Consider the following 22,611-nt stretch of genomic DNA (forward strand, 5'->3'; position numbering starts at 1 on the left):
ATATTCTATTTCCTGTGCCTCTGACACCATTGAGCTCCCATCAAATCTGGCCTGAATCATAGCAGTGATTTCTTATTTGATCTCCCTGTTCCCAGTCTTGCTGTTTCCCAACCTCATTCCTTCCTCTATCCCTCCTAAGAGAAGGAGGTATCTCATCTGAGAAGGTACCAGTTTATTCTACAGTTAAAACCTTTTATAATTCTCCTCTGCAGTCAGATAAAGGCCACATTCCTTAGCAAGTCAATGGGACTTTCGGTAGGTTTTTAGGGAGAAACAGTAGCTGTGTAAAAGCAGTGGTTGTGAATGAATAAGAAAAGAAATATTTTAAATTACCACAGTAATTAACTATCACTTCCCTCAGCTGAGATTTTTTTGATGAAGCTTGATAATAGTCAAAGGAGACAAAGTTGAGACATGTGTGACGTTCAGGTATATTTTGGTGAGTCCTAATAATCCCCATGTGCATTATATCTGGGATATGTAAACTTCTGCAAGGAAGGCCACTCTTAGAATAACTACAATAGAAATAGACCCTTCTACAAAACTCCTATGTGGAATTATTCTCATCTTCTTAAGAGTGTCTTGATGGGAGTATAAAGAAGAGATACCAGTAAATTTTAGCTCTTGTTCTGACTGCTCTTGAATAACAAGGGTTGCCTGAACCCTGGCCAAGAATTGTGAGATTGCCACAGGGCTTTGAAGATTGAAAATGTACTGTGATTGATTAGGAACATCAGAGGGGCTGGTAACAAAATATATGCCATGTTTGTTACTCCTGATTAAATGTTGCTTAAAAAGTTAAATGGAAATGTTTGCTTGAAAGACTGTGAGAACAGTTGCTTATATACTAAAATTATTTTATCCTTTAAAATTGTTTTGATTGCTTATTCCTTATGTCTGGATACAGTGACTTACTGAATAGGGTTTTTTTTTTTTTTAATTTCATCTCTTTTGAGATTCACAAACATAACACCTACCATTTAAAACTTACAATTGATTGATTTGGGGTCTATGATGGAATTGTTCAACCATCACCACCCTCTAATTTTAGTGTTCCCATTATCTCAGAAAGAAACCAGGTGCCCATTAGAAATCACTCTCCATTCCTCTGCCTATATCACCATAAGCAACTGCTAATATATTTTCATTCTCTATTGATTTTCCCATTCTGGACACTTTATATAAAAGAGAACAATAAGAATGATGTACTGAATGAAGTTTTTTTATAATGTTGTCTCTCTGAAAGCCAAATAGGACCTATTGAAAGTAGGTTTATTTATTTCAAACTGGAAAAGATGATATTTTGTAGGTAGGATAAAGGAATTATTATAATGCCTTGGGGATCTTTGTAAATCCACAGGACAATGAATTGATAGGAAAGAAGCATGGAAATATTTCAAAGGAGAGTCAACTTCTAAGAAGACAAAATGTCATAACAGAACATAGTACAGAATTTTGGAATTTAACAAACAAATTCAAATGCAACATTGTAGTTTTATAAGATGTGACTTCACATAAATCTGCATTTTAAAACTTCAGTTTTCATGTTTGTCAGATGCTGCGTGTACAGAGTGTTGGCTATGTGGGACCATTTGAGAAATAAATAAGAAAATGAACTTCAATGCCTTTCACTTAATAAGGATACATTAAGGACTATTATCTTTCCCCTTCTTTTAACATACTTGTGATAATTCCAGTATTGGAAAATTTTCTCTTGCTTAGAAAATGGAGACATAACATGTCATATTTGAAAATGCCACCTTGGAAATAGCGATCAATACTTGGTTATTGAACATAGACCAACTCTGTGATATAGACTGAAAGTGTATAAGCAAAAAAACATGATTCCTGCTCAGGAGAATAACACAGTCTGTTTGGTAGATCTTTATCCTGATCAATTACCATATGGTCAAGATAGAATATCTAGAAGATATCAAGGAAGTATTTAGAAAGGAAGCTCTGAAGTTTAGAATTGAGATTGGAGTTTAAAATGTACGTTTGCTATCAAAGGAATGGAGAAGAAAATTGGCTCTAGGGTTATGGTTTTAAAAATATTCATGAGCTAGGTGCAGTGGCTCATGCCTGTAACCCCAGCAGCTCTGGAGGCTGACAGGAAGACCATGAGTTCAAAGCCAGCCTCAACAAAAGGTTCTAAGCAACTCAGTGAGACCCTGTCTCTAAATAAAATACAAAGTGGGACTGGGGATGTGGCTCAGTGGTCCAGTGCCCCTGAGTTCAATCCCAAGTACCCCCCCAAAAAATTTAAAAATGAAAATATTCAGAATCATGGCATAAAATCTTGGGAGATGGGACAGTGATTGAACCTGCATTTGAAAAGCAGGATTTACCTGTTTTGTCAGGAAAACTAAGCTAGACAATTTCTAGAAGGGGGCTGCTGACATCTAGAGCAACAATGAGATGTAAGATGGACCTGAAGCAGGGCTTAAGATGCTTACATTATGCTATTTAACTCTGAAAATTACATCTTTTTCCTCTCTGCAGAGGTATTCGTGGGTGTTCTGCAGAACACAGTTTCTCTAGTTTTATGACACAGAAATTATCTAGGGATCCTGTTAAAAATGAAGATTCTCAATCTGACACAACTTTCCTATGTATGTAGATGACTACACCACAGTGAATCCCACATCATGTACATAATTTTACCAAAATGGACTCTATTGTCATGTATAACTAAAAGAACCAATAAAAAATAAAATAAATTGCAGATTCTGATTCAGGAAGTCTGGGACAGGACCTGAAATTCTGTATTTCTAACAAATCCCAAGTGATGCCAGTGGTTTTGGTCTACAGACCACACTTTGAGCAGTAAGGCTCTAGTGATTAGTAAAAAGGGTCATCACAGTGTAAGACGTGTTTACTTTGAGAAGTTTTTTTTTTCCTTATACTAAGTGGGTGTTGTAATTCCACATGAGGATTTATACTAAAGCTGGAATAGGAAGTTCTGGAATTTGGCTCCTGCTGTGTTTTAAACACCAGATAAGTTCCATTCTTAATTATATAAAACAAAGATTGTGTATAGTTGTGTCTTCTTCCCTTCCACATTCAGGAAAATGAACAGCATCCTTTTGATGTTCTACTTACCAGAAAGGTAATCAGATCCTCCCTTAGGAGAACTCCCAGTGATTCTCAAAACATTTACTTCTTTTGTGTTTTGCTTCTGACTTTTTCCCCCTCTTTCTCATTTATTAGCTAGGTGTCTCATTTAACAATATTTCAGGAAAGAAAACTGCAGTCTTCATTTCAGGTGTCTGCAAACTCCCACTTCTGTGGTCTTGTAATCATTCACTTATCCCACTTGCCTGGGAGCTGTGTCTTCATGTCCCCTGTCTATTTTATTAATACACTGTAAGTTAACTGCGCCTGTGTACCTCCTTGTCACTAATCTCTGATAAACTTAGAAGTTGGGAAGTGGTACTATAAGCACTATGGGGGGAAATGCTTTCTTGCTGTCTAGGAAGACAGAAACAAAGCAAAGTGATAGGAAAAAATAGGAGCCATTGAGAAACAAAGATTTGAGTCAGATCAAAGCAGTTATGAGCAAGATGGGGAAAGATTGAATACATAAGCAGTTGAAAAGAAAATATTACAGAGAAATAAAGAGGAATATGGAAACTGAAGATTTGTGATTTCTGTCTACCTTAGATTACCAGTGATTTTAAGGTCGAAGTAATAATTTTTTAATAAATGATTACAAATGCAAGGGTAAGTCTCCTAAATTGTATTCCTATATTATTTTCAGATGAGAACAAATAACTAGAGAGAGGTAGCAAGGTATGAAAGCAAGTTGGCAGCAAAACTATAATTAAAACTAGCAAGTAACACATTTGTAATTAATTATACATTTACATACATATGAACATATGTATATTCACACACATGCAGTGCCTTTAACATTAGTCAGTATTAAAGAAATGTTAGGCATATACCAACCTTGTCTTTTACCCACTGGAATCCTGACTGATGCTAAAAAGTAAGCCAAATAAAAAAGAAAAGTCCTTCCAAGGAGACTATGCTTCTTGGTCTATAAACATCTGTGAGTGGTAGAGGGTGATATAGTTACAGGCCAGACATTTTTGACCAGGCAGCTTTTAGAAATTCAGATTGGTACAACATGGTCTGTTAATGGTTAGGTTCATAAAAAATAAAAGAAAAAAATTAGAAATGATCAAACTAACAGGTTAGTTGATTAAATAATAAAAAAAATGTATAATAAATATATGCTATTAAATATTTTAAATATGAAATAGACTCATGAAGTGGTAATGTTGCCCTATCAGTAGACCTACTACGATAAATATTAATTCTTCTCAATATGTTAAGTATTTGTGGCAGTTATACTTGATAATCTAATTACTTTCTTCAAGTTAGTAATAATAGGAATACTTCTTAGATTACCTTTTTTTAAAAAAATCTAAATTCTATTTAAATTCCTCATGGACCCGCCAATCAGATTCAAACTTTTACTGACTCACCACCTACCTTGCTTCATTTATTATTAAGTTCTCAAATCCCAAATTCTACTATTAATTTATTTGAATCAATTATTTAGTAGCTTACAAAAGATTCCAAGATATAACCCTAAAAGTTAAAGTTTATCTTTAACATAGTCACAATCCAAAATAATTAGAACACTTTAAAAGTTAATATTAATCATTTAGGTTTATCTAATAACCAGGTGTTAACATTTTCTCAAATTTTTCATAAAGGTTTAACAGTTAAATATTTAACAACGGTTTAATGTTTGGTTGAGTCAGGATCTAAAAAGCAATTAGTTTTAGTTGTTTTAAGACTGTAGGTTTTCCCTCCAAAATTTTTTTCATGTGATTTGTTTTTAAAAGAAGTATGTCATGAGTCATGTTGAGAGTTCCACAGTCTTTTATTTTAATCTTTATTTCTGGAATACAGGTCTTTCAAAATGCATCCCTATTGTCCAACTAGTAATCATGTTAACAATATACTCCCTGTTACTACAATTATGCAATTGGTTTGATGATATGTCATATTTTTTTCAAAATGTACTGTTTTGTCTATTTTATTTTATTTTTTTTCACTCAAGAAATTTATTGGAGTACCTACTTTAAATATCAGACAGCAATGAACAAGAAGGTAAAATTCCTACCCTGGAGAGACTTTCATGGTGAGCAGAGATAGACAGTATTTGATTAAAAAATTAAATATTTTTGGTGTGAATGTTAAAAGAAAAACAAAGCAGAATAAAAAGAATAAGGAGTATTCAAAAGGTTTTGTTTTCTTTTTGACCATTTGAAATATAGAGTCCATGGAGAACCTCACAAATATGCAGATGTGTTTTGTCTCTTTAATAAGAGAAAGTAGGCAAGCTCTCAATATCTATGATAGTCTTGGCACATCTTATTAAATTAAGAAAATACCAGGAATTTTATTTCCTAGGAAGTATCACAAAACTTTCAGTCTCTTTTCATCCAGTTGAATATATCTCAAGTGTATTTTGTGGGAACGTTTTTGATAAACTCTTTTATCCTCTGCAATAACTAAGTGAAGAGATTACCTTGAAGAAACTGTGTTGTGTTTACAATTTTAAATAACTAAAATTATATTTTAATTACATGAGAAGGTAAAAAAGTGCAAAGATTTAATGTGTGTCTAGGAAATGATGAAGTGTTAGGTGGACTTGGTGTCATTTACAGTGGTCCTTCAGAAGAATTTGGTATGATGGACACAGGTAGGAAGTATTCCCATGGGAATGACAGCAAGAGTAAAGGCAGCCCAAAGTAGAGAAGCACAATTAATGTATGGGTGATGGTTAGGAACTAGTCTTGACTATAAAATGCCTCAGGTGACAAAGGTAGAACACGGGGTGCAAATGTAGAGATGCATTGCAGAGCTCCTTGAATGCTAGAATCTACTTTTCATTGCCACTAATCATCTGTATGTTTTAGGAAATTTACTGCTTATCTCTTTGCACTTTTCTTCCTTCACCTATAACTTCAGACAGACTAGATACATTTTGTGGTCCTTTCTGATCCTAATTGTCCATTCTAGATAATGAGTTTGGTAAGCAGTAAACATTGAACTCCTCTATTCAAGAAACATTGTAGAAAGTGTTGAAAGCTTGAGTTAGTGTGAAAAACCTGGAAGGAGAACGAAGATGCAAAAGAATTTGTAGAGTTCCCAACAGCATGACTAGATACTGATTTACTGATTGCTCATCTGTAATAATTGAACAGGAAAAGACACAAGTCAATTCTTGAGATTTTAAGACCATGTCACTGAGGAAATTTTGGTTCTGTGAATAGAAATAAAGTTATTAATGGAAGGAACAGAATAGGTAAAAGAAAGTAAGTGGTGATTAGGTGTGAGTTTAAAGATTATGAACAAGTCTTTTATGCAGCTGATATCCATGGCCGGGTGTATGTAGAGAGGTTAATGCTAAAGGGTAGCATTTTAGTTCAGATCTTAGTAGGAAATGAATTACTAAGTGAAAGAATGTATAAAAGTGTTTGAGGAAAGAAGGAATACCCTTTCTGGGGAAAAAGAGTTGAGAAATGAAGATTTGTTGAAGGAAGAAAGGACAAGAATGGTGATAAATGAATCAAGTGAGCTTGACCTCTATGAAAGGGAGAGATTTGAACAATAAAGGATCAGTGTGGTCAAACTCAAACACCATAATACAGTGAAAACTGGGAAAACTCTGGTGTTCTTCATGGTGACAGCTTCAAAAATGCGAGAGAAGCAGGGAAGCAGCTAAATTTCAAGGAACTAAAGTGAGGGACTTGTTTAAAAAAACAGACAGCCAATACTATATTCTTTCATTAGAAATCAGAAAATACACATTGGCAATAAAACTAAAATGATTTGGGGTAAATCACTTAACCTCTTTGGACTTTGTTTTTTATTTATTTCCAGTTATGTACTGGAATATTATAGTAACTTGAAAACATAGAGCAAAATCAGTGAGGTAGTTTCAGTTCCCTGGAAGAAAGTACATTGTTTCATTATTGTCTTTATTGCTTATATTTGTCTTCAAATTGGAGAGTATAAGAAAAGAAGTAGTGATTAAACTCGAGGTAGTTCTCTTGTACTTGGACTGACAAGTTAACTGAGAAGTTCACAAACAATTTTCCTTCTCTGGATCCTTTTAACTTTAAATTTTAAAGTAGTATATCATTGCATTGAGAACTTATTTTTCACTTTTCACTTACTCTGATATTACTATTACTGAGATAGGTTGGCCAATTGTAATCAGTTGTCTTGTATGTCCCAGTGTGTTTAAAATATAGAATGTTTTATTTGCAAATAACTATGTATATAAATGACAAATGTAAAAAATAAATGTTCTGTGGACCTGACGACTTCCTCCACGAGGAAGGACCTTGATGTTCCCACCAGACTAGCTCAGAGGACTGAGTTAATTTGGGAAACAGATCATTATCCAAAGCCATCTTTTTCTTTACTAAAATGCTCACTGTGGGCAACAAAGCAACTGGATCAATTGCAGTAAGGCTTAATGTGACCGTTGCCACCCTGATTCTAACACCCCTGTGTTGGTCCTGTTTCCTTGGACACTAATTCCTCAAATCTTAGTAACTAAGAGACAGTTTAACTTAATGTATGGATTTGCATTTGTTTTATAAAGTGTTATTCTTCCAAACTTGCTTTAAGTAATGCTTTTTTATATGTCTTTGAACAAAGATTTTGATTTAAAAAAGCATTAAGAAAGGCAACTCAAGATCCCCACAAGTTATTACCAATTATTTGGTAAGCTTGTTTTTCAAGAATTTAAATCCATTTAAATTTCAACTTATGGGTAGGCCCTTCGTTACAGAAAAAATCTTTTATTGTACATATCCTTTAAAAATTTCTGTCCAGTAGAAACAATAACTTATTACACAAACCTGCTTGGACTTCAAAATATTTATTTAAAAGGGTAAATTAGAAGAGAAATTAATGATTCTCATTTCATACATATTTTAACCTTCTTGGGAAAGAATCTTTATCATACAATTGAAATTTAGGTCTCCCTGAAGTTTCACAGTCATTTACAAAGGTTGAATTTTTAATAGGATGCAATAATACTATTAAGAATATTAATACTATCACACAATCATAATTTTAAAGTTAATAATGCCACATTTTATTACCAGGGCTGTACTGCATTATTTCATGGTGCATTCATAGTCAAAGGTCATGGTGGTTATGTTGCATTACCATAATTTTCTGATTAAGTTATTCTTTATACATGTTTATATGTGTTCCAATTGCATTTCATTAACTCATAGTTTTCTTGTAAGTTTGTGCTTTCTTTCCATGTTCAAAGAATCTCTTTAATTCAATTTCTCTGTTTCTCCTCATACAGTCTGACAGCCAGATATGCAACTCAGTCTAATCACAGTGGAATTGCAACCAGTCAAAAAAAGCCTACTAGGTCAGTTAATATCTCTAATTTATTGCTTGTTAGTGATATTTGAGTAAATACCCAGTGATATTTTGTCCTATCACTGTAAATTTTTTAAACACACAATTCCAAATGAAAAGTTTAGAGCACTGAGTTATTCTGAATGGATGAACCTACAGTCTCAGGAGCAAGCATGTGTTGTTAGATGATTAAATGGGTTTGGCTTCTTTTATTTCATTTTAGTTATACACAGTACCATAAACTGGGATGAAGTTTAGGTTCTAGACTTAAGCAAGTCAAAAAAATAATTACTTTGAAAGCCCCTATGATTCTTTCCAGATGACAAAATCTGGAAATTTTACAAGATTGCAATTGCTTGTTGAGATGGTGTGTATTATTATTGCACATTTTGAAGCAGAATTGAGAAACACTGGCAGATTTGGGTGGGGAAGTTGGCACTAGGTCAGCCTAGATTGTTCCTCTATCCATAATAGTTTAAATTTCTGCTTCTTTATGATGTGTGTGTTTTAGAGACACATAATAATAAATGACAGTGTAATATGTACTGTTTGGAAAATAATGCTATATAAAAATGTGTTGGATGAGTTTGCTTTAAAAAAATGTTACATTGCTGACGGTGTGATGGTAGAATGAAGCTGCTGAGTCAAGCCATAGCAAAACATTTTGCATCTCTGAGTATTATAAGAGTCTGTGCACCTCCTCACTCCCTGGGGAAGTGTCCAGTGGTGATATATTAGCCCCTGCTTCATTACCAAATCCTATTATGCAATACTTGACCTCATGGACCTCTGATGCCTTGACCTGAGGTAGGTGCTTTCCCCTTTGCCTTGGTTTTCTGTGTCCTTTCCACAGTAGTTAAAATGATTCTGGAGGGACAAATTCTAAGAAGTAATTAATTAAACTTACAATGAATGTATAAACTGCAATGTGTAAAAAACCAGTGACCTGCCATGTACAATGGGCATTTTTATTACCCTCTCTAATACTTGGGCATGTAAGATGTATTTTAAGTACTTTGTTTTAATAGAACATGTCTCTTTCACATACTCTCTTTTTTTTCCCCTTTTTTCTTCATCTCATTTCCCTTTTTATTACTTTGATGAATGATCCAGAGACCCCAGCTGCCTGTCAAATTAGGATAATGAGAAGAGCAAATGTACTTTTTAATTTGTTTTAATTCGTTCTTCTGAGGACTGAAAATCACTTGGCTTCATGGGTCACAGTAAAGATTAAGATGCATTTTAATTGCTTTCTAAAAATGGGTCAAGTTTCATTGAAAGAAGGGCAAGTTTTGTGACTAAAGCTGTTTACACATGTAAGATTGGAGTGGGCTTTCTAAGTCTGTGGTTATATCTACAAGGCTTGTTTGCAAATTTATTATGATTGGGACATTTGGCCAAATTAATTAGTTGAGTCCCATCTGCAGAGTTCAGTCACTGGTACTCCTCATGTCTGTGGTTAGTGTGCTACACTTACAAACCCTTGTAGATCTATTTGAGCAAAAGTTAAATGTCAGAATCATTTGGAAAGATTCTAATCTGTACACAGCTTCTGATTAGCAAAATAGCTGAAGGGAATATTTATTTATCATTTGTATTCAAACTGTAAAACACACTTAAAAATTTGAAACCATTAACTAGTCCAAGAAGCCAACACTTTTTAAAGCTACTATTTGTATTTTCCCAATGTTCATTCTATTTTGCAGTACCTGTTACTATTATGAAAGTATTTATTTTATTTATTGCTTAAATAATCTATGGAAATAAAATAGTATTATAAAGGTCAATTAAAATTTAAATATTGTTTAACAACTGGATTGTGAAATTTGATAGATAATAGATAGAAATACTCCATTATGTTAAAATTTTATAAAAGAAAACTATTAAAATTTTTGGAATAGATCCTGGATAGTTCTGTCTTTTTCTTTTCCAGGAGGACTCTAGTAGTACACAGTCATGTTCACATGGTGGCAGCAAATACAAGCAGATTTGAAAGTCTTCAATAACATGTTTTCTAAATAGACTTTAGAAGTGCTAATACTAATTCTTGATTTCTAGTTTTTAATTTATACGGATTGAATTTATCACTCATATGAAATACATTGTTGGTAATATAAAATAAAAATTAGGGTACGGATTGTGAACTAATCAGAATGGGAGTTCTAAAGGGGGAAAACAGTGAAATAAATTATCCCACCTTATATTTAATTATAGGTCCAAATACAACAGGTAGATCGCACACCTCTTGTCAAAGTGCCTCTGATTATAAGATGCACTATGTAGATTTCCTCACATCTTGTTTTTCATTGTACAAAGAGTAGCTCAAATGCTATCATATAGCTACATTCTGAGCTATCATTCTCCTGAAGTCTATTTTCTTCTGAGACCTGAATCCTTCTTGGTCACATTTCCTGTTTGATCAGGTGGCCACACTTGTAAGATCATATACACTCTAGTTGTATATTTTTGACAAGAGAATGAAGCCATTTTTGTGAGGTAGCCCAGACAAATACAATTGAACCCATGATCTTGGTCCTGGCACCATATTTAAAATAGCATAGCTAACTAGTTTAGATATTCAATAAATATTTCCTGTTTGCCATTTGTACAGCAAATTTGCTCTTCTTACTAATTTACAAGACTTGGGATACAGCTACCTGAGATAAACGAATACCACATGTATTGAAAAGAATAAGTTAAACAGCTGCAAATAGCTGATTAATATGCTGACAGTCTAAAAGTTAAGTGTTGTCATTTCCTTGCTTTTCCTATAAATAAGAACTTGTAAAGCAAATTTTTATTCATCAAGCATGGAGTAAGTTTGACTATTTTAGTGAAAGGTCACCTTATTTTAACTTTTCTACATTATTACTGGTCTTTTGGGGGGCATACTAATTGAAAAGTAAAACAAGATTTATCTGATAATTTGTAACTTTATTTTAGCCATTTGCCCCTTAAACCCACCATTTTCTGCAAACTAGATTTTAGAAAATCCTGTATTATAGTTTTTTCCCATTAACTCTTCCCTGCTTAGAATCCCATGCTCCTTGTTTTTTGAAATGCCAGTTGTGATGTAATTTTTCTTATGCTCTTTCAGGCTTCCAGGACCCTCTAGGGTGCCAGCTGCAGGCAGCAGCAGCAAAGTCCAGGGAGCCTCCAACTTAAATAGGAGAAGTCAGAGCTTAACAGCATTGACAAAAACAAGCCTCCAAATTATGCAAATGGAAATGAAAAGGTAAGTGTTCAATCTGGTCCATGGTCATGGTCCAAGTCTAACATGCCCTCTACATTTAACATTTGAGGAGTAATGCAGCCATTGGGATGGAAGTGTTATCAGTGGAGTTACCTTATATTTCCTAACTAGAACTATTCCTCCTGAATTCCAGTTTCCTTCAGGGCTTTTCCTATCCGAAGAACATATGGAAATGAACTCGTTCATTTTAAAGTGGTTAATTATATATTCAAGCATCAAATCTGTTTCACAAAAATAGTTCCTCCCTTATGCATATAAATCCCATTTCTTAGGCCTTTCATGTTCTATGAAAATTTATCCTGAAATTGTTAAAGCTATATTTTATTCAATTTTTAGTTTCAGTTAATCAAAGTGCCATAAGTGGGCAGTTAAAGTTTGAGCATCTTATTTATTGAGTTATAATTATGATAGGTCTGTACCTTTGAAAGCAGCAGAATAAATTACCTCAGTTTTCCCCATATTATTTGTGTTTATTGTTTTTTGAATTATCACCTCACAAAATCTTCAAGAAAAAAATGACAATTAGTGGAAGTCTTTGTTAAAGGCATTTATCTGGGTGGATACAGATTATAAATAATAATAATAGGCTTTCTCTTATTCAGACTTAAATAAAGATTATTTATAAATCATTGATATGCTACCCAGTTCTCTGTGATGTGCAATGTGTGCATTTAAAGAAATGTTGGCTGGATACTGTCACTGTGGAGGAGGGAGTGACAGTGTTTTGATAGAGATAGGTTCCCTCTGAATCAGGAGGAAATTGGGAACCTGTACTGTTGTAATATGAGTGACTGCTGGAGTTACCAGGATGTTCTGCTGGACTGTGGAACAGTGTTTTTAAACCAATGGAACTTTAAACTTCTCTTTGGTGTTGGGTCCTACATGGAGCTATACATAAAATTAAAAAGTGAAGCACGTTTAATTAGAAGAAACATATGGCAAATTTGCTTTGAATAATTCAACCAAATAGCAACTCTTTTGCACTGTTTTAAAAAATTACAAATTCTTTCAGATAGGTAAATCGTTTTCTCTTATTCAGATGAAAATTGATAGTAGGATCTATGTTTCAGATTCTCTTTTTGTGAAAATCTCATCCTTGAACTAAAGCAGAACGGGCCCAAGCAGTGTCTCCTGATGTTGAGTCAAATGGAAAAAAAAGAAAAGAAAAAAAAGCATGGAAGTTTGGGGCTTGTCTTTAAGACACATTACATTCTGAGAAATATTACAGAAGAATCACAATTTTCTGGCTGAGAAAGGAGAAAACATTTCCTCATTCTAAGACCTTCCTAGAAAGTGTCCTTAACATATACAAGAAGTACTAGAATCTTGAATTTCTAGGAGAAGCTAACAATCTTACAAATAAAGATGTGGATATGCTTATTGGACTGCTAAGGTGTCCACTTAAACAACCTGATACTATACTTTATGGTAAAAATCCAGAGATAGACCATCATTAATATTTTCTATGACCACTCAATCTCATGTATGTCCAGGAGTAGAGCAAAATAGGAATGTAGCAATATTTATAATAACCACAAGGTGGAGGGCAGACATCATATGATATGTGGTCTTTCATCACATAAAGCAAATTCTCTAGATAAATATTTACAACAAAAGACAAGAGATTTTTGGTGCATTAACCATTAATTTTAGTTCTAAATAACTGAAAATCTGAAACATTTAAATAAAGTGTATGATCTTGCATTCAGGTATTTATAATATATCAAGTGTAAGCATTACATGCCTATAAACTACCAATAACTTTTTAAATCATGTCATGTGATATAATACAACTGAGGGTTTTTTTTTAGATGTAACATGACATTCCTATTAAATGTGATTACTTTACGTCAACAGATCTAATATCATTGCTTCCTAATAGATTATATCATGCTTTTATATTTTGTCATTTTTAAATTATAATAACAAAACAACCATAAATATTACATGAAAAATAATAAATAATTATCATGTGTTCAAATAATACTTTTTTGTTAGATGTTTGATTTAAGCTTGTTGACGTGAAGATTGGTAGTTGTAGCATAACATACAAAAATATAACATATCATGTATCTATTTAAAAGATAAATTAAAAACAAAGTTTCTATCTGGTAGTAAGTTGACCTTTGTCACAAAAATAGTTTGCTTATATATCTTGGGTATGGCCAAGAAAGGTGAAAGTTGAAAAAGAATTTTCAAAGGATACAGTATTATAATAACAGAATTCAGAAAGTACTAACTTGAATATTCTAATCTTTATTCCTCCTTGCTTACTAGAAATTGGAACATTTAAGTTTAGTAAATTAAGATATTTTATCTGAAGAATTAATCATATCACCTGTAATGTGATCTCTGAGTGCTTTGAAGTATAGAAATATACTTTCTACTTTCTTTAGCAAGCTTGGGTGATGAGTTCTATAAATCAATTCAGAACTCTAGAATTTGTGAGGGATAGTAAGGGTTTAATCCAATTAAAAAAAAATTTGCTTTCTATTTAAGAAAAACAAGCTGTTAAAAGCACAAGTTTCTCATTGTATGATTTACAAAAAATAAACTAGCTTATTTGCAAGTGGGTGACATCTAATGGAAGGAAATCATTAGATGAATCACAAACTGCACTTCAAAAGATACATCTAATATCATTTTCATAATAAGGCAATTCTAAAAATGTGCTCATTTTACCATTTCACCAAATGAATTAAAATATCAGTGCACATTGTCATATATTGTCACTTGCAGGGAAGGCCAAAATAGAAATGTTACAATAGACTACCTTGCCGTGGTCACCATTCTATTGAAGGGGAATGTGGGAACCAATTTCTCAGAACAAATGTTGAAATGATGATAGCATATTTTGTAAAGGTTTTCTTTTGAGAGTCCCTCAGTTTCTTCTCCTGATGATCTGCCATTCAGAAACTGACAATGAAACAATACATTCTGACACCCGCATTTATTCATGTTCTCTACGAGTCCTCTAGATAGATACATGCTCTAAAGAAATCCAAATACCTACTCTCTGGAATTTAAATCTTGTGAAAACCATTCCTTGGTTCATTTGGACATACACTCCATATGCCTGAAACAACCTTTAGAAATTATTTTAATTCTACAAAAAATGTATGCTCAAAGGAAAAAGTCAAATGATTTACTATTATTAGGAACGTAAATATCCCTGGTTGTATTTAGAACCCAATTTCTGAATTATAATCTATGAACATGTGTTGTTTGGTGGAGTTCCTTAGAAGAGAGGTGCTTTTCATGTTGCTAAGGAACGTGCCACCATTGCCAGAGAGAATACTACCATTCTTCACAGTTTCTCCCAAGTGATTCTTAACATTGAACCTGTACAGCTGCTAAGGAGGAGGGCTTCTTTCCCTTCCCCTGGGTTAATGAAGCTTCTTCTGGTATGGAAGCCACTATTTTCTTTTACACTAATGTAGAATTTGTAGGATTGATGCCATGGATTTAGAAACATTTTAATTCAATGCTATAGAATCTATTAGTGTTCATGTGAGTTTTGCCTGGGTCATGGAAAATTCCAGCTGCACATTGTCAGCTAAAAAATTCACATGTAGTTGGTGAGGCAAAAGAGGACCCTCTTAGTAAAAAGACCTATTTAGATTGAATGCTACTTTTTCGACTCTTTAAACATTTCCAAGAGGCATTTTGGGATGTTACTTTGAAACAAAGTGATATTTGATTTGTTAATTACTTAGCAAATTCATTGCCTTAGCTGCTGTGCTGAATCATTTCTTCTTTCCACAGTGATCTGTGATGCTTGCGGTGTCCTATATTCAGCAGGGGTCCTCTGCATCTCACCTTACCTGCTTTGCAGGGAATACTTTAAAGAGAACTGGTTCTATTATCATCATTGCTGTTGTCACATTGAGGATTTCTGAGTCAAATGCAAGTTCTATTCCATCTAGGCAACACATTCAGTGTCATAAAGAGAAATTCATTGATTGAGGATGCTCCCTGTGTCTCTCTCAGGCTGATAGGACTGTTGGTCACTGTATCTAATCTATCAACTGGATTTCTATAGACTAATGTTCCTATTTTAACCTCTCCCTGTTACAAGTACCGCATTGCCTCAGTGTATTCATCTTAGAACTAGATTGATCTTGTCCCCAAGTGAATATTATTTATTTGCAAGATGAGATAATCAGATATTAACTCTGTGAAATTACAGCCTGAATGAACATATATCCTAACATCACCTGGGAGGAATGGGTAGAAGTAGGATGTTGAAGAGGTATTAGGATAGTTCACCGAATGTCATATTTGATGGTCTCTCCCTTTGCATCCTCTTCACTGAGGAAGAAGGAGAACATGATTCAAGGAGTCACTGATTAACTTCACCTTTGCAACAAACATGTGGCTTTCTGGAAAATCAAGGCAGCAGAATTTCTGCGTAAATAGCAAACAAAGTCTAGAAAGACTAGAGGGTTTGAAAGCCTCCAAACTTGGAGACAGATAAGCCTGAGCTCCAATTCTGATTTTCTTTGTCTTTTTAAAGTTTTACTATGTATATGACTGGGTAACAAGTTACTTTGTTTTTCAAAGTTTCCATTTCCTCCTTTCCAACAAGATAAATCCAAAGCATATTGCAGATTATTATGCTTTTAAATAAGACACCATGTATGAAAAGCTTATACTTAGAATAATGCAATCACTCAATAAGTACTGTTGTTTGTCGTGAAGTTGGTGATGGTGGGTGTGAAGGTGGAAGAAGATGAAGAAGAAGAGGTGGAGTAGAGAAAATTGCTAAGTGGAGACCAAGGACAGAGGCAGAGCTGTAAGCAGTTAGGTCATGTAAATACAAGCTACAAGTCCATTTATAGGAATGCATTCGAATTTGTGCATTAGGTATCCATTCTTTTCTCCATCTGAGACTCATTCTTAGTCAGAAGCTGATCTATCAACCTTCAGAAATATATCACTGGACCTGGGATACTTATTATTGACCATATAAATGGCAGAGACCAGCTTTTGTGCTGATCTACTCCCTAGAAGCCACCATTTCTGCTGTCGTCGTGCACCCTTTATTGTGAAGAGTCCAGAGAGACTCTTATCATTCCACTGCCTTCCTAATGTACAACGACCCGTGATTTGCTCTTTTAATGAAACCTGAAACACCTCATTGCTGCCCTGCAGAGCCAAGCTGGGGACAGATTTAGAGCTGAGTGTAGAAAAGAATCTTATATGTGTGTACTCATCTGAGAACAATTTTACGGCTGTTGCTATGACCATTACTGTGGGTTGGATGTGGATGTGATAATTTGGAGTCCTTCTTGTCTCATTTTTGGGTGTAGTGATGTTGAAATTCTTCCTCTGAACTTGAACTTCTGTAGCAGTTTGTCTAATTAATGTCATCATCTTGTTTTCTCTCTTCTAAGGGAGCTGCGTCCTCTCCCACTTCCCTTGTCCATCAACCACTTAAAAAACATCCTTACTGGATTGTTTTCTACCCTTTTCTCTCTTCTCCACCAAAGCTCCCAGGCATGCATGCATAAGTCTCCCAACTTCTTCACTTAGTTGCAGACACAGTATATTCACACTAAATTTGTGACTAAAGTAGTGGAAAGAAAAGGATATTGGGAAAACCTGATGAGCTTTCTTGATTTTAGTGATTCTTTGTCACAAACTATTAAAAATCCAGGTGAACTCAGGGTTGGCCAAGGTTCTGAAAGCTCAAAGAGTGAAAACTATTAATACTGCACAACCATGGGACATTGAATGAATTTAGCCAACTTGGATACTATGGTAAGAAACAATTTTCATAATCCATGATTCTGTTCAACCCTGCCTACTAAAAACTCAAAAGTGACCCACTTTTGTACTTGCAGAAACTGCTGCTAACTTTTAAAGTTGTTTGATTTTCAAGGCACTGATAATGGATATGTATGAACTCCATGCTGTCTGTTAAATAAAATGCCATTCTACAGAGAAAAAAAAAAAAAAAAAGTGACCCACAGCATTGGTATTTCTGGAGTCCTGTTTAAAAACAGAATCTGAGATCCCATTGTAGATCTGCTGAATCACAGTATGCATTCGGTGAGATCCTCAGATAATTTAATGTGCACATTAAAGTTTGAGAACCACCGTGCAAGATAGTACTGGATAGTTCTTATAGAATAAAAACTATCACAAATAGTTTTGAGATCAGTGTAAGAAAGTAAAGACAAATCCAATATGATGTCATCATGGTCCTTTTGTAAATAGTCCCAGCACAGTGGGCTTTGATTTGGGGGATCATGTTTCCTTCCAATCTGACATTCCTGTATATGTGTGTACATATTTCTACATGCACATGAATAGAAGAAGACTTCTGTAGTTTCCTAAACACTATTCCTTGTATTGGCTTTAAAGCCAATACATCTCCTTTACATTGTGTGCCTTGATCTTCCTGTACAGTCCCTTTGTGTTCTCATGCAACTTGGATCTTCCCTAGCATTTTCTTTCTCATATCCCACTCATTTGATGCTTAATTTTTGTCACCATGCAATGCCATTTTCTTTATGACTGTTTTCTTTCCTTCAAAAGATTATAGTGTATCTTGTAGTGTCTTGAACAGTGTTAGTTGGTAAACTCTAAAAGATCATGTATTTAGATTAGGTAGTAAGAAATGGATAGTATTGATTAATATCTCTGCCCAAAATAGAAAAATATAGGCATATATGTTGAAATTAATCAGTAAAACAATGATATCACTGTGTGAAATGCATATGGACATTTATACAATACAATGAACTAGAAAAATGAATTTTGTTTACAGGAAAAAAAATCTAGTTTTCAATTGAATATAAGTCACCGAGAAACAAGTTCACCTTGATATAATCCTATTAAAGCCATTAACTTGACAATTACTATTTTTTATGTTTCAATATTCAAGAGATAATATTATAATTGATAAACTATTGGACTTATCATTCTATATTTGAGAAATAGTATAATACAGTACTTGATAGGATTAATTTAGAATCCAAAGTTTACTTCTGTTTTGTCACAAATTGTGTAACTTTGGTATGTTATTTAAATTCTTTGTGTCTGTTTTTTTCCTTTAATACAATGGAAGGAATAATGAAACTTCATCCTCTGTGAGGAAAATTGAATGAGTTAATATATGTTAAATACTAAGTTCTGTGCCTGACATATAGTAGGTGATAGGGCATAGTATAAAGCTATAATACAGGCGTGGTCTTTACTTTCATGTAATAGAGTTTTAGTAGAAGTAACAAGAAATTATAGTAGAGAGATAATGACTGTAACAGGAAAGTAATAACTATGGAAGAACATAGAAGAACCTCCTGTCCAGTCTGGATGCTCTGGTGGATCAGAAGTAAGGGTGGGGTGTACTTTTTTTCTTTACAGAAAAGTTAAATTCAAATCTGAGGCCCGACCAAAAAGGAGAAATTAATTTGAAAAAATATTTGGTAGACTTTCCCTATACATAAGTAGTCCATGTGCTCTCTCTGGTAACCAATAACTATTCACATCATGATGAAATGTTATCAGTCTCTAAGAGGGTTCTGTGGGTGATAGAAACTTGGAATTCTCATAACACAGATAATAAGGAAAATGTTGAAATCCATGCACAAAGAGTGAATGTATTTGAGTAATTGAAGTTTTGAAGTTTGTTGTATTTGTTTGTATTGAATCAGTCAGTACACCTTTGTACATGACCTAATGAATTTACCACAAATATGCTACACATGAACACAATTATAGACTTCCCATGAACACTACAAAAGATCAATTTATTATCATATGTTTTAAGATTTAAATATGCAAACATTAAGAATTCAAGCAGTCAAAATCCTGGCATTGTTCATTGACTTCGCAGTGTGAACAACTTAATTTTAATCTTAAGTATATAGGATATGAATATTGCAACAACAAATCCCATTATAATGTAGCAATAAAAATAAGTGAAATTCATTTACAAAATAAAAATATATAGATACAATCTTGTAAGGTTAGCATGACTATTTGTTGATGCCAGAATTAAATAAGGAATTGTAGAGAAACAATAAGAATTACAAGTGAATATTGTTATATAAATTCAATATATAAGAAAACTTAATATAAACACATTTGTCTAGAATATTCTTAATAATAATTGCAAGGATCTACTTCTCCTTTTTTACCTACTTATTTAAAGAAAATAAACTAAAAATTCAATTTGACCTCTTCTTTTCTCTAACTTTCTTGTTTTTACCTCTTTTGAAAAATAAGTAACACCTAGAATGTGTTTCCACTTGGCTTGATGATGTATTGTTTTTCATGTATTTTTCACTTCTTCGAAGAAACATTGAAAAATAAAAGCAACTTTACACTTATGAGCATGGAATAAAATTCAATAAAAATCCAAATCTTGAATATTTTACCAAAAAGCTTTGTATACACTTGGTCAATATCTACTAAGTTAACAGAACCAAATTAAGTATGTACTTTAATCATCCCTCACTGCCTGCAAAAAGTGGTTGTAAAAGAGAGGGGCTCTTGGTTGATGCACCTGGAGTTAATAACCACATTTATACAGTTCAGAAATGTTAACTTTGGAACTGAGATCTTTTAATTCAAAGCTCAGTTCCTCTTCTATACTGTATGATAAATTCCATCTTTAATATTTTATTCTTAAAATGACTAATCAGGCATTAATCAGCCTTATAACATTCATATAAAATTCACATTCTAATGTGATTTCTGAGCAGAACTAAGCACTGTGCAGTATCTGTGTAACAAAAGGATTTGTCTTCCTACAGCTTCCAAAGCATGGCTTTGTATTCTGTCCTCATGTCAAGGTTGTTCTGATCACTCAAGAAGGCTGTATCTATGCTTCTTAGGAGCACAGTCTCTGAAATGAGTTCAAATTCAGGCTGTATGAGCATGAACAAGTTATTTAGTATCTCGGCCTCAGTTATTTTATCTGTTAATGAGGATGATACTATTAATACATACCTTCTAGCATGGCTATAAAGATAGAACTAGAGATGGATTGATTAGTAGTCTATCTGACCTATAAAAACATAAACATCAATGATTACTTTGTCCAAATAAAATAAATTAGCAAAAAGTCAGATTATGATTCATAAGCATGTTTAATCTAATAAGAATAGCTTATCTCCCTGTAGCTTTGAACAATTTCTGAATATTCATTATACAATATGCTTTTATAAGGCAATGAACTATAGTGGTAGTTGGAAAAAAATAGAGAGATGCATAGGGAAGGGACACTATTTGATTCATTTGCAGATACAAAGTTCATTTGATAAGAATAATGTCAGAATGGAAAAACATGATCCCCTACCCAAAAAATCACTGTCTTTCAAACACTGTGCTTTTGCGATATGTGATTTTTAATAATCCCATTGTAGAAGTGATTAATGCCAACATAACATTTCTCTTTTGAGTTCAGAGGTGAGATGCTTGTATTTAAGGCACAGTGGCATGATATAAATGATCAAGACTAACCAGCCTTTTCTTTATTTTCTTTCTTAACCATCTTCAGATTCCTCCAAAGTCCCTCAACCGTCTTCAGGTGTAAATGGTAACATGCAGCCTCCCCAGCACTGCTGGCCAGCCCCCTGCCTCTGCCATCCCTTCTCCTAGTGCCAGCAAGCCCTGGCGCAGCAAGTCCATGAATGTCAAGCACAGTGCCACCTCTACCATGCTGACCGTGAAGCAGCCGAGCCCAGCCACCTCTCCCACACCATCCTCCGATAGACTGAAGCCACCTGTCTCAGAAGGGGTCAAAACTGCTCCTTCGGGTCAGAAATCCATGCTTGAAAAGTTCAAGCTGGTTAATGCCCGGACTGCTTACGTCCCCCACAGTCTTCAAGTTCAGGACCTAGTGATGGTGGGAAGGATGACGATGCCTTTTCTGAATCTGGTGAAATGGAAGGTTTTAACAGTGGCTTGAATAGTGGTGGCTCAACAAATAGCAGTCCCAAAGTGTCACCTAAGCTGGCCCCTCCAAAAGCTGGAAGCAAAAATCTCAGCAATAAAAAGTCTTTGCTACAGCCAAAGGAAAAAGAGGAAAAGAACAGGGACAAAAATAAAGTTTGCACTGAAAAACCAATCAAGGAAGAGAAGGATCAGGTGACCGAGACAGCTCCAAAAAAGACCTCTAAAATTGCAAGCTTGATCCCAAAGGGCAGCAAGACAACAGCAGCCAAGAAGGAAAGCTTAATTCCATCTTCCAGTGGGATTCCAAAACCAGGCTCAAAGGTTCCAACCAGCAAAGCAAAACCATTTCACTAGCAGTGCAGCAAGCAAAGAGTCTGAAAAAATTCAGGACTACCAAGGGAAGCCCTTCCCAGTCCTTGCCTAAGCCCGTAACCTCTGAGAAAGCAAGTGCATCCAACTGCCCTGCTTCCTCTGGAAGGGAGAGAAGCTGGCCATGCTTCTCCTTCCAATTCCTGTACTGTGCCAGTGGTTGCCAAGCAGTGGGCAGAGCACAGGAAATGGTGCTGTCCATCTCCCTCAGCAGCAGCAACACAGTCACCCCAAACACTGCCCACAGTGGCTCCATTCATTTACAGGTAAGATGGCCAGTGTACTTCCATTTTCACAGATCTTCATAGTCAGAGGCGTGGCATTCAAGGAGTCTGCTGCAGTACCGGTCTTAGATAGTCGTTTTGGAATAAGATTTCATTTGAAGCTAGAAGCTTAGAGTTGAGTATGGAATTTTTAGTCTGGATAAGTTTCCATTATGATCTAGTCCTACTTTTTCTCCTTTCACCCCACCCCTGCCTCTCAGAACTCAAGGCCTTCAAAATTGACCTGCCTCGTTGTTAAAGGAAAACAGAACTCAGGTGCCATGGTTTTCTTCTCTGTCAGTATTATACTACTGTGTTTACTACTATGAGAGCAGTCTTAGAATAATTTCAGTTTTATGGCAATCACAAATATTTTTATTGTCACCCTTGGGAGAAAGTATA

At 34.4% G+C, this 22,611-nt stretch overlaps 1 protein-coding gene across 1 annotated transcript in view; it reads left to right on the plus strand.

The window, feature by feature from the left end:
- Positions 1-22,611, plus strand: part of NAV3 (neuron navigator 3) — a 413,749-nt gene that overhangs the window by 215,407 nt on the left and 175,731 nt on the right. The window contains 7 exon segments of the mRNA XM_079142522.1: positions 21,180-21,232; positions 21,234-21,483; positions 21,486-21,913; positions 21,916-22,044; positions 22,046-22,108; positions 22,110-22,178; positions 22,181-22,212. Coding sequence (XP_078998648.1) covers positions 21,180-21,232; positions 21,234-21,483; positions 21,486-21,913; positions 21,916-22,044; positions 22,046-22,108; positions 22,110-22,178; positions 22,181-22,212 — 1,024 coding nt within the window.

This window comes from Sciurus vulgaris (genome assembly GCF_902686455.1).
Source record: "Sciurus vulgaris genome assembly, chromosome: 5".
Classification (NCBI taxonomy): domain Eukaryota; kingdom Metazoa; phylum Chordata; class Mammalia; order Rodentia; family Sciuridae; genus Sciurus; species Sciurus vulgaris.